The sequence below is a fragment of the Gambusia affinis genome, linkage group LG14 (genome assembly GCF_019740435.1).
Source record: "Gambusia affinis linkage group LG14, SWU_Gaff_1.0, whole genome shotgun sequence".
Lineage (NCBI taxonomy): Eukaryota > Metazoa > Chordata > Actinopteri > Cyprinodontiformes > Poeciliidae > Gambusia > Gambusia affinis.
This window is the reverse complement of record NC_057881.1, coordinates 6873716-6891105: the sequence shown is the minus strand read 5'-3', so window position 1 is coordinate 6891105 and position 17390 is coordinate 6873716. Positions and strand designations below refer to the sequence as shown.

Sequence of the window (17390 nt, the reverse complement as noted above, 5' to 3'; positions counted from 1 at the left end):
TGCCATTGCGCAACCAATAAAATAAAAGAAAAAGAACATTTGTCATATAAAGAATTTTAAAATAAGCCCAAATACAAAATAATTAAAGTACATAATACCCTGTTAAAGCAAAACCGAAGTGGTGTGTATGTGAATGTGGTTTATGATATTTTTAATTTAGCTTGTCAAACTGTTTGGGATTAGAAAATAACGGCTTAAACGTGTTACTTTCTTCTCTGATGATTTGTACAATACTTTCAACAACTATCAGAAACAACTACCAGAAAACACAGTAAGCTTTTGGGGTTACTGTGTTTTCAATACTGAGAGTTTTTAAACTGTTACAATATTGTGAAAGGCCAAGAATTTAAATTTTCTCTTAGACTGCAACCCACTTCCTCCATTATTATTATTATTATTATTATTATTATTATTATTATTATTATTATTATTATTATTATTATTATTATTATTATTATTATTATTGTTATTGTTGTTGTTGTTGTTATTGTCAGTTCTCTTTACAGTACTCAAAATAACCTTTTAATAAACATTTTAACCTGATGTAGTTCAATAAGTCTTTGAATGTGTTCATTGCAATTTATTTGTATGTCAAACAAAATCCTGTCAAGCTTACACTAAAAACACATATCATGTCAGGCATGTGGAGCAAAGTGTGAAACGTAACTATAAAATGTATTTTTGCAAATGTACATGTTTACATTTCTTCCATTTGCAACACCTGCATTTGAAAACAAAATCAAAATTAAATCAGGACACTGCCGTACAAGAGATTATGAATTTTGTGACCATTACAATCACAGAATGTAAAAAAAAAAACATTTTTAAAATATTTACATTCCAAATGTTTATAATGCATCACTCATAGCATGTGGTAGAGAAAGATGAAGTAGTAGACGGCTTATTCCGGCCTCCATCTCGTTATTAAGGCTTCTTTTGGTGCTTGTTTTACTACGTGTTCAATACAAATAGACGGACAGGGCCGTTTTAACTATGCAGCCTCCCAGGGTTCACTGAGGATTTTTTTTTTCTTTTGTGTTATTCCTTAAAAGTATTGCATTCTCTTGTAATATACATAAATCTCAATACAGGCATAATTTTTTAAAGAGACTCAGTGAAAACGTGTTTATGTATTGTTAACAGTTTGGTGCAAAAAGTGACTGAAAATCGATTTATTCACTGCACGTCTATGTCTGTTTGTTTTAGGGTTGAGATGGAACAGCACATGAAAATGGCCCTTTATTAACCTTCAGACAACCAACAAAAAAAAGAACACAATCTAAACTGTCAGATGACTTTATTACCCTGCAAAAATAACTCAGAAATAGTCCAAATAGTTTGGATGTAATTTTTCTTTTTTTCTTACAGAAAGTTTCTATTTATGTCTTGTAAGGGATGGAAACAAATGGAAAGCCCATATTTGGCTTGTTTTTTTGCATTTTGCACATAGCTTTGTTTGTGGTGCATTTCTTACAGAACCCCCTCGCAGGCATGGAGGATTTATTTTTTTTTTGCCTTGCAAAAGGTTTTGCATTCTCTTGCAATAATGTGCTGATCAGTCCCTGGAGCATAATTGAATACTGAATGTCCTTCTTAGGGTGGCCATCACATTTTTGTTTTATAAGGTTTTTCCATTTATTGTTAATATCATTTGTGAGATATCTGAAGCTTTATATATTTTTAGGATAGACCACAGTGTGTTTGCTTATTGCAAGGGAACACAAAAGAAAACAATTGTCCCATATCTCTTAGGGGAGTCCATATTATTAATTAAAGTTATTATTAAATACCAATAAATAATCTTATGGTTTACTTCAAACAAGTTTTTATTATTAGAATTAAAAGATTGTAATTTTTTTTGTTCAAGGCTTATTCTCTTCTTTCATTCTGGTTTTTCCCATCTAGACATTACATGTTCTTTTTTCTGTCAAACTTCATTAGGAAAAACAAAATGTCACTTGACCCACATCAAGTTTACAAGGAAATGTAAAAGATTACAAATTGAAATGAACAATAGACAGCTTGAATATTCCAACAGTTTCAAATTATTCACACAACACACCAAATTTAAGCTGTACATTAACATGTTTAAAATTCAATTCAATTCAAAAACACCATATTGAAAAATGAAAGTTCATCATACAAAACATTTAGTATTTAAGAATAAGAAAATATTTATAAGTCTTCTCAGTTTTATTTTTCTCCAATGACCAACCTATCGCTCTGGTCATGCCAAGAATATTTTTATATCTGGGACAGTTAATCCAAAAAATGCTGCCTCATTTTGGACTAATTGTAGTTTGTTTAGATGTTTCTCTGGACCAAATGTTGCAATACTGCAAGTGAGGTAAGACAGTGTTAGTGATGAGATAAAAGGCAAGTAAATGAAATGTAAATGAAGTAAATGAAAATGGAAAACAATAAAAGTCCTAAGCAACAGCCCTGTGGAATTGCACACAATTCTTTTAGAAATGACAAACTGCTATTTTAAAGTATCGCTTTAGTTGAGATGCATAACTAGCAAGAAGTAATTAAATGTACAAGTATACAAATAAACATTTTAGTCATTAGTTTTATCTAACAGAAAATCACAACCAAATAGGTCAAAAGCAGAACTAAGGTCTAACAGAACAGCTCCATCTATGTTACTAATCTTCATTAACCAAGTTACTCAACTTCTAACAATGTAATTTGTTGGGACATATTTACTATTGGATACAGATTTTCAAAAACTCTCAATTCTGTCTTGTTTGCGTAACCTTTTCAACATTAGAAAGGCTTTTCATTTGTTATGAAGTGAACTTTTAAGCTGTTGCTGAATGCTTCTCCAAAAGGGCTTCTTCCCTGTGTGAACTCTCATGTTTATTCAATGAACGTTTTGATCTGAAGGATTTTCCACAGGTGTTGCAGGAAAATGGCATTTCACCAGTGTGAAGCAACATGTGATGAGACAAAGAAGCTTTTTGATTAAAACTTTTGCCACAAATCGTACAAGAAAAAGGCTTCTCGCCTGTGTGAATTCTCTCATGCTGATCAAGAATAACTTTACGGGTAAAGCTTTTTCCACACGACTGACATATGAAAGGTCTCTCACCTGTGTGATTTCTCATGTGACGTGCTAAACTATTTTTGTCCATATAATATTTTCCACATGTGGTACATTGGACACGTGTCTGACCTGTGTGAGAGTTCATGTGAACTCTTAAATCATTTTTTCTCATAAAACTTTTTCCACAAGTCTGACATGGATAAAGTCTCTCACGTGTGTGAACTATTAAGTGAGTTTTTAAGCAACAACTATAGCTGAATGCTTTTCCACAGGTCACACACAAAAAGGGCTTCTCACCTGTGTGACTTCTTATGTGACTCATTAATTGATGTTTGTGACTACATGTTTTGCCACAGGTCACACACGAAATGGATTTCACATGTGTGTGCACTTTCATATGTTTAGTCAATAATTGTTTGCTTTTAAAAGTTTTCTCACAGGTATTACAGGGAAAAGACCTTTCATCTGTGTGAAGCTTCATGTGAGTGGCCAAATGCATTGTTGGAGTAAAACCTTTGCCACAAGAGTGAACTCTGGTGTGTTTAGCCAAATGCTCTTTTCTAGGGAAGCTTTTTCCGGAGGACTGACATTTGAAAGGTTTTTCACCTGTGTGGGTCCTCATGTGAACCTGTAACAGGAATCTCTGATTATGTCTTTTTCCACACGTCACACATACAAAATGCTTATCAGCTGTGTGATTTCTGTGCCTGTTAATATTAGAGTTTGTAGTGAAGCTTTCATCACAAGTGAGACATTTGAAAGCCTCCTCATCTGTGCGACTTCTCCTGTGTTGAGCCGAGTTTTCTGCTTGAGTTTTCCTGTATCTTTTAGGTTCTGAATGATCAACACAGTTTTTACACTTTATGGTTTTCTGACATCTCTCATTTTGTTCCAGCCCATTGTCTTGATCTAAATCTGAGTCTTTATGGTGGTTTCCTTCTTGCTCCTGATTCTCAGTTTCATTAAAGTCCTGAGAGATGATTTGATCTTTCATTGGTTCTGGTTTAATGTGATTATTTTCTTCATGAGTTGGAGTCACCATAAATGTATCTTCATTCTCCTGCTTCAATTCAAGCTGATCTTCATGTTCACCTATGCAGATCTCCAATATTTCCTCTTTAATCAAGGGATGCTCTGGCTCCTCTTCTTTCATCTGCAGAGGTTCTGGTTCCTCCTGGTGCAAACTGGGATCCGACTCCTGGCTATAGAGCTGCTGGTCAGAGGGATCCTCCTCTTTACAAACATGACCCAGTTGGTGTTCTGGAAAAACAAACACACACTTTTTTGTATATTCAAAAAAGAACACTTCACTTTTATCATTCACTGTACATAAAGATGCTTAGAAATATATTCAGTCTTAATATTAGCTAAAACTGGATTTAAACATTTCTTTCATCAAAAACATATTTCAATCCAATAGGCTTTGAAGGAAAATCCTGTTATCAAATGCAGTTATTAATTTTACATACCCTACAAAAGCACATAACTGCAAAAATATTTTTCTATAACCATTTAAAATTTAAATAAATTACAGTAACTTGGAAAAGATCAGGTTAAGTTCAAGTGAGAGACAACAAAGATGATATCCTTAAAATACAACAATCTGGTTAAGAAAGTACTGACATATCACAATTACAATTTATGTACAGAAGAAAAAAGGTTAACCAGTTTTATTTTTAAAAATTATATATTTGAGTTATACCATCACAGTTTTTGAACTGGTCCAGTCCTTGTTTCATCGAAATGCAACTAAAGAAATAAATAAATCAAAAGAGTCACATGGTCACTGAGCAAAATGGCAGCTTAATCTGAAACAGTCGGCAGGAGCCCTTGAATTTAATTGAATTAGTTTGTTATTTTTAACTTATTCATTAAGATTTTATAAATATAAAGTCATATTCAATGAATTACAATATGGGTTCTGGTGTTTGACAGATTAATAGTATAACTTTTGAGTAGGTATAAAACATACTTTTCACTAAACCCATATTTCTGCATTAAAAAGTATTTATTGGCCTGGTGTAATGTTCTAATATTAAATGTCATGTAACTAATCTACATGTGAGGAGAGAACTCTGTATTTCTTGGGGAGTGCCACATTGTTGGTTTTGCACAAAATGTTTATGTTTGGGGTCTGAGTCCAGTGTGCTGTAGAAGAGTCAAATCTAAAAGTTGCAGGACACCAAACCTGGATAACTTGATTTGAATGCCCTTGTTGTAGAATCATCTAGTCCAGGTTTCAAGAGTCGGTGGATTCGCCCGTTAGACGATTCTCAAAAATAAACCGCCGGAAGTGACTTTAGCTTTGTTTACCTAGTTTCCGTAAAAAAAAAAAAAACTTCCCGAAATGAACGCTTAAAAACCGTAATATGCTTCCTGAATCATCATTAGAGGCGTTTCATACCCGTTCTGTGTAAGATTATCTGAGGTGTCGGGGAGAAATCCGGGGAAAGTTTGCGCTGATCATCCGTCTCTTCCTCCTTCACGATAATTCCAGTGAACTCTGTGAATGATTCTTCAGCAGGAGTTACCTGCTCGTTGATCGACTCTCCCTGCAGCTGGACTGAAGACATTTCTACTGCAAACATCGACATATTCAGCCCAGACAACCAGCAGAAAGAAAGCTAACGCTGCTAGCATCACATTTCTTCTTCTTCTGTTTGTTTATTGGCGGTTGAGAAACAACATTGCATGTCCCTACCGCCACCAACTGGTATGCAAGGTGGACTGCAGCGTCTTGATACGGCCTTGTAATACAGATGGATTAGTTTAAGATAATTAAATATTGCCTGACAATTATTTCATGAGATATAGTTGAGTAAATAATTAAAATCTAGTTCTTTTTTTAATTTTTTTTACTCTTTTTAGGTTTCTAATCACTTGTCTAGTTTTTTCCTCACAAAGAACTAAAGTCTAATAGAACAACTCCAATTATTTTCAACAATAAAATTTAAAAGGTCATTTGTTTTCTGAGTTAGCACAGATGTGGTTGAATAACCTTCACAATAAGCATGTTAATCGATTTTTTGAATAATTTCTTCATCATAATTTCTAATCTGTTTTCAATCATTAAAAGAATATAGGCTAAAATAAAACGTGACGTGCTGAAGGCAGTGAGCAGGAACTTCTTAAAGAAAAGGCAATAAATTGCAAAGTCTTATTTCTTTCATGGTTGATAAATACAGCATTTTAAGAACAACTGAAGGTACCATAAATCAGTTTGTTGACATCCAAATGTTTATATTACACCTTATCCTTTGTAAGCTTCACACAAACAGTTGGAGTAATACTGTTAAAAAAAACCCTTGCCTTCCAAACACTGCAAAGATAAGGTCTTTAACCGGCAAGGTGGCTTCTGATGAGTAAAAGAACATTTTAGATGGATTTTTTTTTTACAATTCATAAATGGAAAAGGCTTCTCCTGTGGATTAACAGTGTGAGTTAACATGCGATATGATAAATCTGTTGGTTTTATACAAATTCTTCTGCGTGCCATACATGAAAAAAGCTTCTGATTTTTGTGCAATGTGAAATGAGCTGTAAAAAGTTTTTATTTTGACTGAAAGCTCTTCCACAGATGGCAAAAAATGGCTTCTCACCTGTATGAGCTCATATGTAATTATTCTGGTTCTTTTATTAAACAGTTTTCCACATATATCAACAGATTTTCACAGGTATTACAGGGGAAAAATCCTTTCATCTGTGTAAACCTTCATGTATTGAGTACAATTACATTTTTCATGAAAACTTCTGCCACAAATTGTAAAAGAGAAACCATTATATCTAATGGTTTTACATTAATAACACTGCATTAATGTGGTTGTTGCATTTTTAGCTCATACTATATGTTGTTTAATACATCATAATCAAAAAGATCATGAAATAGCACTTTATTGAAGTTTCACTAATCAAATAAAAGTTCCACAAATCAGACACTTGGTTTTAAATATTCTGCTCTTACAAGGGCTTAAGACTCTAAATAAAAGCAAGTTTTAATGAGTAACTCCTTTGATGAAAACAAAAAAAAGTTTAAGTCTATCAAAGAAATACAGCCAGTTTTTTAACTGCTCTGCCCACCTCTGGTCACTTAAGTATTGATTGGAAAAAAAAAAGAGATAAACCAACGTGGCCCGAGCTCAGCTAAAGTATTTTAGGATACATTGATAAAACAGCATGCAAACATACAATCATATAATAAGATTACAGGACTGGAATATAGGGAAGGACAGAAGAATGTTAATCCCAACTTAATTTATTCTAATAGCTTTATTAAAGCTGCAGTATGTAACTTTTATAAAGTTATGTCTCATACTGTCACAACAGTTTCATTAAAGTCACACCAGCCGGTGAAACTCAATATTAAATGAGCAATTAAATTTATAAAGTATTTACAAGAAAAACAAATGTTGATGCCAAATGTGCACATAAAAAGAAAACTGCTAAATTACTAAAAATACTGTTTGAACTAGAAGAATACAATTTCTTGAAATACATTTGTCTTTTTTTAAGTTTCTTAACACAAAGTTTTTTAATCAAGTCAAATCAAGATAAAACTAAAATAATTTCACATTTAAATCAAATAAAAAGCCTTTAATCGCTTTTAACAGACAAAAAAATGTTTTGGTGGTTTTAGGACTTCAGATCAGTAGTGAACTACAGATTTCTGATCTCTTTGGCATCCTGATGTTTACAAGGTTTAAAACTTTTTTGTATGATAAAATAAAAACTGTTGGATTACCACTTAATAAAACAAGTCAGACATTTTTTCACACTTCCTCATCAGGTCGAGATCGACGTGATGAGGAATCGTTTATTACGATTTGGAACATGCACTTAGCGAAGGGCAACAGGCAGCCCACCAAAAAAAATCTGGTTGCTGGAGAAAAAGATTAGTTTTCTGTTTGATTTAGCTTCAGGTTTATCAGACAAATGGTCTTAAAAAGACATCAAGAGTCAGAGAAGGCTTTGAGGAGTTTTGATTTTATAGTTTTTCCCTCAGTTACATTGTTAAATTTTTCACCAAACATTTGCACCACAGCTAGTGCACTCCTTAAAACAATTACTACCAACTTCAAAACGTTTACATACAAAGGTTAGTCATTCCTCTGTAGTTCACAGTGTCACTTTCATTAAACAAAACATCCTGACACTGTCAAATGGCTTTATATTTTCATTTTGACACTTCACTCTGTTTTCCAATGCAAAAAACATCAGATCTTGGTGATAGTGCCTGAAAATACTCAATACAGCAGTGTAGAAATACTTGCAAAGCCGTTTCAAATCTACAGTTACAGTATGTTAGGTAAATGGTGACCAAGCACTGACTATATTTGACAGTTTTACCACATATGCTCTTTGCAGTTCTACCATATTTTTCAGACTATAAGCCGCTACTTTTTTCCTACACTTTGAACCATGCAGCTCAAAACATGGTTCAAAGTGTGGCTTTTCTGTGGATTTTTCTTCAACCACCAGGAGGCTCTCTAGCAGGAAGGGAATCATTGGAAGTCAAAATTGTAAATCAAAGAAAGTGCTGAAAACAGCAGAAGGCAACATGGGTACTTGATTGTGTTAGACCAAACTTTTTCACCAATTTGTGTAAAGGATGAAATGTTTTCAAGTTTTTACTTTAGCTCATTGTTTGACAGGTCCTGCACAAAAGGGGCTTCTCGCCTGTGTAAACGCTCATGTTTATTCAGGGAATCTTTTCTTTTGAAAGTTTTTTCACAAGTATTACAGCGAAAAGGCCTTTCATTTGTGTGACTCATCATGTGTTGAGGCAAATAAGCTTTTAGAGTAAAACGTTTACCACAAATGGTACAAGAGTAAGGCTTCTCACCTGTGTGAATTCTAATGTGCTTGTTGCAATCAGAGCTAGCAGTGAAGCTTTTTCCACAAGTGTTGCACACAAAAGGCTTCTCCCCTGTGTGAATTTTCATGTGTTTATTACATTCAGACTTTGTAACAAAGCTTTTTCCACAGGTGTGGCACAAAAAAGGCTTCTCACCTGAGTGAATTTTCATGTGTTTGTTCAATGACGGTTTTGATCTGTAACTTTTTTCACAAGTATTACAGGAAAACACCTTTTCATCTGTGTGACTTCTCATGTGATCAGTCAAATTAACTTTTCGACCAAAACTTTTGAGACAAATCACACATGTGAAAGGCTTCTCACCTGTGTGAATTCTGACGTGGTCATCCAGAAAAGATTTCTGAGTGAAGCCTTTTCCACAGAACTGACATTTGAAAAGGTTCTCACCCGTGTGAATTCTCATGTGACGTGTTAAACCGGTTTTGCTTATGAAACGTTTTCCACACGTCACACAATAAAATGGCTCCTCATTTGTGTGCGTTATGAAGTGAGTTTTTAAACTACCGCTGTGGCTGAACGCTTTCCCACAGATGACACACAAATAGGGGTTCACACCTGTATGACTTCCCATGTGAACCATTAACTGACGTTTTTTAATAAATCCTTGTCCACAGTTCTCACACGAAAAGGGTTTCACACCTGTGTGAACTGTCATGTGTTCAATTAATGAATATTTAGATCTGAAAGTTTTTTCACAGGAGCTACAGGGGAAAGGTTTTTCATCTGTGTGAGTCCTCAAGTGATTAGTCAAATGACCTTTGTCAATAAAACTCTTACCACAAATGGTACAAGAGAAAGGCTTCTCACCTGTGTGGATTCTGACATGTTTATCAAAAGCAGGTTTTGTGATGAAGCTTTTTCCACAGGACAGACATTTAAATGGCCTCACACCAGAGTGAATCCTCATGTGTTTATTTAATGAATGTTTTAATCTGAATGTTTTTTCACAGGTGTTACAGGAAAAAGGCTTCTCACCTGTGTGAATTCTCATGTGCGCTGTTAAATTTCCATTCTTTGTAAAACTTTTTCCACACGTACACTGAAAACGCTTCTCACCTTTGTGACTTTTCAAGTGTTGAGACAAGTTACTACTTTCACTAAAACCCTCACCACATACTTTACAAGAATACACAGCAGTTTCTGTGCGAGCTTCCTTGTCCCTTTTGCGTTTTGAATTGTTAACACAGTTGTTGCGCTTCATGGTTTTCTGATGACTCTTATTTTGTTTCAGCCCTTCATCTTGCTGTGATCCTGAGTTTTTATTAGGATTTTCTTTGCAATCCTGGAGCTCAGACTGATTATAATCCTGAGAGACAACTTGATCCACAATTGGTTCTGGTTTAATGTGGTACTTGTCTTCATGAGTTGGACTCACTATTGATGTATCTTCATTCTCCTGCTTCAGTTCAAGTTGCTCTTCCTGCTTACTTATGCAGAACTCCAATGGTTCCTCTTTAGTCCAGGGATATCCTGGTTCTTGATGCTCTTCTTTTATCTGCAGAGGTCCTACTTCCTTCTGATCCAAACTGGAATCAGTCTCCTCTTTACAGAGCTCCTGGTCAGAGGGAGCCTCTTCTTTCCAAATATAATTCTGTAGATCATCTAGAAAGGCAAAGAAACACAGAAAGGCTTTTTGTAGGTTATCATCTGCCAGTGCAACTAGTACCGATTTTAATTCGGTGCCCACCATTATTCCAAGGCTACACTATGAATGTTACATGCCTCCTATTGTTAGTGTCATTTGTGATTAGATTATACGATACTACTTATATATCGTATGAATAACCTGTAAGGTTAATGATTTAGCATGAAGCAAACATGCTCTAATTAATTTGCATTCTGAAAGAGTGGTTCAAAATTATTTTCACAATTTGGAAGCATCTACAGACAAATCCTGAATTTAAAGTAAGCAAGTTTAGCATCTTTTATTTTTAAAATTTGGAGCAGATGTGTAAAATATGAAAAAAAAAATGTATCCATCACTACTAAATAAAAACAAATGATGCTCTTGGGAGCCACCTAGTGGTGTCAGGGCCCTAAGCAACTGATTACTTGCAATGTCTTGAGCTGGCTTATAAAAACTGGTTGATTTATTGCAGGAACAATTATTCTAGAAAGAGATGGAAAAAAAAGATATACAGAGAGAGAAAAAATGTTAGCCAAGAGAGAACAGGAAAAAGGGTAGAATTCAGAACCAAAAGAGAATGATGCAGCTCTAAAAACCAAATAGGGAAGAAGATATAAAGGAAATTAATTAACCTCTTAACCTGCACTGGAAAGCCCACGTGCCGCTTTTCGACTGTATTTTCCGGGGCTGAGATTTAAGGGTTTAAACGCTGCCGGTGTGGTGTATGTAAAAAAAAAAATAATAATAATAATAATAAAAAGACCTTGATCAAAAAAAAAAAAAAAAAACGCTGCCGGTGTCTGTGTGACACTTTTATTGGGCAGCCTAGAGCCCCCCCTTTTTGATTGACACCGCATTCGACCAATAATGTTATGAAATGGCTTTTTCCAAGCCAATAATATCCAGAGAGCAACTTGAGCTCGTTTTGACATGCCTGTATCCTTTCTGGAATATTTCTGACTAGTCAACACGGAGACTAAATCTAAAGCCACCGATGTGTAGCCAACAGGTATCCTGTCATAAGGTTATAAGGCATTTTGGGGTTTGTTTTGACATGAATTCACCAGCTGCGAACAACAAAAATCAAAATTAAAGCACAAATCTTGCTAAATGTTTCGCAAATATTTCTGAATTTGAAATTATTTTGATTGCAAAACCAATCACAAAGTCCTAGGTGGATTGATCAATGTGGAAAATGCTCAATATTATTTAATTTTAAGAAGTATTTATCAAATTTACAAAGCTATCTACTAGTATTTTAACAATATGATCATGGGTTTTATTCTGGCACAACCATCCATTTGAGAACATACATAGCCCAACATCAAAATCAGTTCGACACCCCTGCTGTAATAAACGCTTGTCACATAATATAGTGTAACACTGTTTCATACCAGCTCGGTGTAATGTGGACAAATCCTGCAGTCTGTCCCAATCGTTTATCTCTTCCTCCTTCTTTACGGTTGCATTAAACTCTGTCAATGTTTCTTCAGCAGGAGTTTCCTGCTCGTTGCTCAACTCTCGTTGAAGTTTAATTGAAGACATTCTGACTGCAAACATTCAGATATTCAGCCCACAAATGGATCGAAATCCACAGAATAACTCCAAGCAGAAGGAAAGCTAACGTTGCTACAATCTCGTTTGAGCTACTTCTTCTTCTTCACACATCGAATCGGGTCTTTACCGCCACCAGCTGGTCTGGAGGGTCAACAGCAGGATACATTTTGATATTCTTTTCTTTTTCTTTTTCAGTTGTTATTAACTGTATGTAGAACAAATACGGCATCAATGTCAGATGTATTCAAAGCTGAAATAGCTAGCATGAGGGAAAAAAAGAAAACACAAACCGACAATGAAAAGTAATCTATAAACCAAAATAGATAAATAAATGAGAAAAAAAATATAAAAAAATAACTATGGTTTGTTAGTAGTTTCAGATTGTTTATTATATGATTCATTTGTTCATTAATTTTAATACATAAGAAAAGGTGGCAGGGTTTCATGTGTAAAGTGGGGAATTTTTTATTTATTTATTTTTCAAATTACATTGTGAATTAAATATTGGACCTTTTAAGTTTCTTTTCTTTTCTCAGGGTTTCAAAAATAATGTAATTCTTAGAAAATTCACACAAGTTTGGAATTTTAGGGAAATGCTGGTAGTGCACCATATAATTTATGGAAATGCATTGGGCTATGCGGTAATATAAAAATAGCTGAATTAATGAGTTACTTCCATGTAAATCAGTTTGATGTAGTTTGGTTTTAATTTTCTGCTTTGTTTCTCATATTTCCGAAACTGTAATATTGTCTCAAACTCTACAGTAAACACATTTTCCATTGTGTAACATCTCCTGTGCATGCCGAAATACCGTTATTTATGCTTTTCTCTTCTTTGAGTTAAAACTCTGGTATGATGTGAAACTGTCTAAGAACGCTTACACCACCTACTGCTGCCATCTTCTGGAGTAAGTAGGTATTTCATATTCTCCTTTTAATTATAACTAGGTGACCACTTCACCCATTCAACAGAAACTTCTGAACAATTTACCTTAAATTTGCTCCCACATCAAAACTTTAATATATACAACCTGAAATGAAAATATCATTCTCTTAACTCACTTACTGCTGTTTTTTTTTTTTTAAATCATAGAAATAAGGGTGGTGCTGTTTCTTTCTGGGATATGAGTGAATAAATGTTTAGCTCCAAACTGGAGAGTTTCAGCCTCATGTCATATCATCAACACAAATCCAACTGCACTGATTTATTTTCAAAGCATAAAAATCCACCTTCACAGTTGTAGCTGAACAGAAATATCATCAACGACTCTCAGGTTGAATGTGGAGAAAAAAGCTTCCCTGAAAGTTGTCTTTCATTTGGTGCAATGTCCAAAAGCTGTCCTCCTGTCTCAGAGAAAACTGAGAACCAAGCACGGTTCCATTAAATGTTTTTTTTTAACTGAAACATTTACTTTTGTGAAATGATTAAGTGTATTTTGGTGCTCTTGTGTTACTTTACTCTTAACCTTTTCTGTTAAGAATTAAATTTTTTTAACCTTTTCTCTAAACATACAACATATTTTACACACAAAATATAATTATGTGACTGATCATCCAAACAGAAAAAGTTACCATACCCAGTAACTCACCAAACATGTTTTTTTTTTCTGTTCCATACTATGTTCAGATTTCTTTATAGAACTATTCCAATTTTCTTACTGACAGCCAACCAACATGTTCAAACTCATTGGTTTAATTAACTTCATCTTGAGTAAACAATTAAATTTACCAAACATTGACCACAAAAATAATGACTGCGATCACATTCTGTAAACATACTCTGTTCACCTTAATACCATTACAAAATATAGATTACTCTTTTAGGTTGTCTGAAATTTTGAGAAAACAAAAATATTTGTCATTCATAGGAAACCATATTAAAAATTAAAGCATTTTTCTTAAATATTCTGATTCATTTAAGGAGCAACATCCACAGCAGAAACCAAAAATATGAGGAATGCAAATTTACCTGTAAAGGTAATGAAGACATCCGGAGAATCAAAAGCAGCAGCACTGAAATTAGCTATAAGTTCAAACTTCTATAGGAGTTTAGCATCTCTAAATACATTTGTATAGTTTTTGCCAAGTCAAATGATGAAACTCAAGAACTTAAACATTAAATCAAATGAGAGAAACAGATTTAAACATTTTTCTAATGGCAATGCTGGAAATTTTTACAAGGTTTACAATATAAAATTTTTCAGTTGCAGGTTTTCAAATTAATTGTTGGATTACAAATTAAAATGACACATGGACATTTTTACACAGGTTATACTAGCAAAAATGCCTCTTATGTGCTTTCTTGTGGCTTCTCATCTGTGTGAACTCTCATGTGTTTATTTAATGAATCTTTTCTTTTGAAAGTCTTTTCACACGAGTTACAGGAAAAAGGCCTTTCATCGGTGTGATGCGCCATGTGAGAAGTCAAATTACCTTTTTGAGTAAAACCCTTGCCACAAACCATACAGGTGAAAGGCTTCTCACCTGTGTGAATTCTGACATGCTCATCAAAAACGGATTTTCTTGTGAAGTTTTTTCCACAGAACAGACATTTGAAAAGCCTCTCTTCCTTGTGAGTTCTCATGTTAACCGTTAACTGACTTTTATTAATCAAACTTTTCCCACACGTCACAAATTGGAAAGGTTTCTCATTTGTGTGCGTCATGAAGTGAGCTTTTAAGCTACTGCCGTCGCTGAATGCATTCCCACAAGTTACGCACAAAAAGGGCTTCTCACCCGTATGGCTTCTTGTGTGAACAATTAACTGGTGTTTTTGATTAAATCCCTTCCCACAGGTAATGCACAGAAACGGCTTCTCGCCTGTATGACTTCTTATGTGAACCTTTAACTGATTTTTTTGATTAAACCTTTTTCCACAGGTCACACACAGAAAGGGCTTCTCACCGGTGTGAATTCTTATATGTTCTTTCAATGAATGTTTTGATCTGAATGTTTTTCCACAAGTATTACAAGGAAAAGGCCTTTCATCTGTGTGACACTTTATGTGATTGGTCAAATGACCTTTGTCAGTGAAGTCTTTGCCACAAATCATACAAGAGAAAGGCTTCTCACCTGTGTGAATTCTGACATGTGCTTCAAGAACAGGTTTTGTAGTAAAACGTTTTCCACAGGACAGACATTTGAAAGGCTTATCACCAGTGTGAATTCTTGTGTGAACCATCAACAGATATCGTCGATTAAAGTGTTTTCCACATGTCTTGCACACAAATGGCTTCTTACCTGTATGTACCCTCATGTGTTCATTTAGTGAATCTTTTCTTTTGAAAGTCTTTTCACAGGCATCACAGGAAAAAGGCCTTTCATCTGTATGAAGCCTCATGTGAGTAGTCAAATTACCTTTTTGAGTAAAACTTTTGCCACAAATGGTGCAAGAGAAAGGCTTCTCACCTGTGTGGACTCTGACATGCGCCTCAAGAAAAGGTTTTGTAGTGAAGCTTTTTTCACAAGACAGACATTTGAAAGGTCTCTCACCAGTGTGAATTCTCATGTGAACAGTTAAATGTCCTTTGTTTATGTAACTTTTTCCACATGTTGCACATGGAAAACGCTTCTCACTTGTGTGATAATTCAAGTTCTGAGCCAAGTTACTATTTTGAGGTAAAAAATCACCACATAACTTACAAGAACACAAATTGCCATGTCGTTCTGGTTTTGAATTTGCACAGTTTTTACTCTTTATGGTTTTCTGACATCTCTTATTTGGTTTCGACACTTTATCTTGCTTTGATCCTGAGTCTTTCTGATGGGTTCCTTCTTGAACCTGGTTCTTGGTATCATTGAAGTCCTCAGAGATTATTTTGTCTCTCATTTGTTCCGGTTCAGTGTAGTAATTTTCTCTGTGTGAAGGAGTCAACAAAAATGTATCTTCAGTCTCCTGCTTCAGCTCAAGCTGCTCTCCTTGCTCACCTATGAAGATCTCCAATACTTCCTCTTTAATCCATGAATGTACTGGTTCCTGCTGCTCTTCTTTAATCTGCAGAGGTTCTGGTTCCTCCTGGTCCAAACTGGAATCACTCTCCTGCTTACAGAGCTGCTGCTCCTCTTTCCACACATAATCCCGTAGGTCATCTGGACATCAAACAAAACAGGAGAGAGGGTTTCTATTCACTTTAATCTATGCATATAAACATGCTTTGAGAAGTATTTAGTCCTAAACTTTGCTGAAGCTGATGAAGATTTTAGTCTCAATGCATTTCAGTTTAACAAGCCATTAAAGACAATATCCTGTAGTATGAGACAGTTTTAGATCCGTATAAAGAAAATGACAATTATACAATTTCCATGAATAAAAATACGTTAGAAAATTTTAGTTTGAGCTCTTGAAGCAGTCTGGGCTTCCTTAAAACCTCAAAATTTAAGGCTGCTCAACCATATGGCATGTTACAATGGTGCAGTAAGTCAAGTTAAGTGTCTCTACCAACTAATTATACTTTATTGAAATGCCACAAATCACAAAACTATGTCTGAAAGATTCTGCCATTCACATGAAACAATCCTGTCTATGTTTAAAAAGTCAAAGTTCTATATAGCATTAAAAAAGGAACAGATTAAAAATGTCCAGGGCAGTAAGAAATTAGGTGAATTCATCATTAGCCGTTTCTTAAAGCTGAAGCAACAACCAAAGGCAACTTTATAAAAATCTCCGCTAACAAAGCTATAAAAAATACCATTAAAATCGCAGTCGGCATTAAAACTTTAGCATCGCCTGTATTTAATACCTTTCCCGTGTAAAAGGGTCTGGGATGTCCGGGAGAAATCCAGCAGTCGGTGCTGCTCATCCATCTCTTCCTCTTTAACGATTATTTCCTTAATCTCCGCGAATGTTTCCTCAACAGCAGTTAGCTGCTCGTTGATAAACTCTCGTTCAAGCTGGACTGAAGACATTTTTACAGTAAACACTCACATATTCAGCCAGCAGATGATTAAAAAGTCCCTAGAAATACTGCAAGCAGAAGGAAAGCTAACGCTCTTCTTCTTCTTCTTGATATGTAATGGCGGTTCGCAAACAATTACACAGATCGTTACCGCCACCAACGGGTCTGAAGGACCGACCGCAAAGATCAAGATACTATCATGCAAAATATGTCAGAAAAAGATAAAATATTGCCTGTGGAAGAGCCAAAAATATAATTATGTAACATTATGATGGTAATTTATGTATTTGAGCAAAAACACACTCCAATGGAAGTGCTTGGAGCTCAAAAAAAGTTGTGTGTGACACAACATGAGGATTTGATTTTACATTCTTAATATTTCATATTCAC

At 34.7% G+C, this 17390-nt stretch overlaps 4 protein-coding genes across 4 annotated transcripts in view; all 4 read right to left on the bottom strand.

Moving 5' to 3' along the window:
- LOC122843843 (gastrula zinc finger protein XlCGF57.1-like) overlaps positions 1-17390 on the bottom strand; it is a 697541-nt gene that overhangs the window by 520689 nt on the left and 159462 nt on the right. The window lies entirely within an intron of this gene.
- LOC122843865 (gastrula zinc finger protein XlCGF57.1-like) lies at positions 1281-5762 on the bottom strand. Its single transcript, XM_044138966.1, has 2 exons — positions 5454-5762; positions 1281-4309 (listed from the first exon to the last, which is right to left on the bottom strand). The coding sequence occupies exons 1-2, from the start codon at positions 5641-5643 to the stop codon at positions 2805-2807; spliced, it is 1695 nt and encodes a 564-aa protein (XP_043994901.1). The 5' UTR covers positions 5644-5762; the 3' UTR covers positions 1281-2804.
- LOC122843851 (gastrula zinc finger protein XlCGF26.1-like) lies at positions 7529-12246 on the bottom strand. The gene is made up of 2 exons (XM_044138946.1): positions 11943-12246; positions 7529-10523 (listed from the first exon to the last, which is right to left on the bottom strand). The coding sequence occupies exons 1-2, from the start codon at positions 12106-12108 to the stop codon at positions 8674-8676; spliced, it is 2016 nt and encodes a 671-aa protein (XP_043994881.1). The 5' UTR covers positions 12109-12246; the 3' UTR covers positions 7529-8673.
- LOC122843853 (gastrula zinc finger protein XlCGF57.1-like) lies at positions 13780-17165 on the bottom strand. The gene is made up of 2 exons (XM_044138948.1): positions 16845-17165; positions 13780-16194 (listed from the first exon to the last, which is right to left on the bottom strand). Exons 1-2 carry the CDS (start codon positions 17008-17010, stop codon positions 14396-14398), a joined length of 1965 nt encoding a protein of 654 aa, XP_043994883.1. The 5' UTR covers positions 17011-17165; the 3' UTR covers positions 13780-14395.

Excerpts from the sequence above, each read along its gene's own strand:
- LOC122843865 (XM_044138966.1), bottom strand. The coding sequence starts at position 5,643 with ATGTCGATGTTTGCAGTAGAAATGTCTTCAGTCCAGCTGCAGGGAGAG. Across the intron at positions 4,310-5,453 it reads GATAATCTTACACAGAACGG|AACACCAACTGGGTCATGTT; the intron begins GTATGAAACGCC and ends TTGTTTTTCCAG.
- LOC122843851 (XM_044138946.1), bottom strand. The coding sequence starts at position 12,108 with ATGTTTGCAGTCAGAATGTCTTCAATTAAACTTCAACGAGAGTTGAGC. Across the intron at positions 10,524-11,942 it reads GTCCACATTACACCGAGCTG|ATGATCTACAGAATTATATT; the intron begins GTATGAAACAGT and ends TTGCCTTTCTAG.
- LOC122843853 (XM_044138948.1), bottom strand. The coding sequence starts at position 17,010 with ATGTCTTCAGTCCAGCTTGAACGAGAGTTTATCAACGAGCAGCTAACT. Across the intron at positions 16,195-16,844 it reads GACCCTTTTACACGGGAAAG|ATGACCTACGGGATTATGTG; the intron begins GTATTAAATACA and ends TTTGATGTCCAG.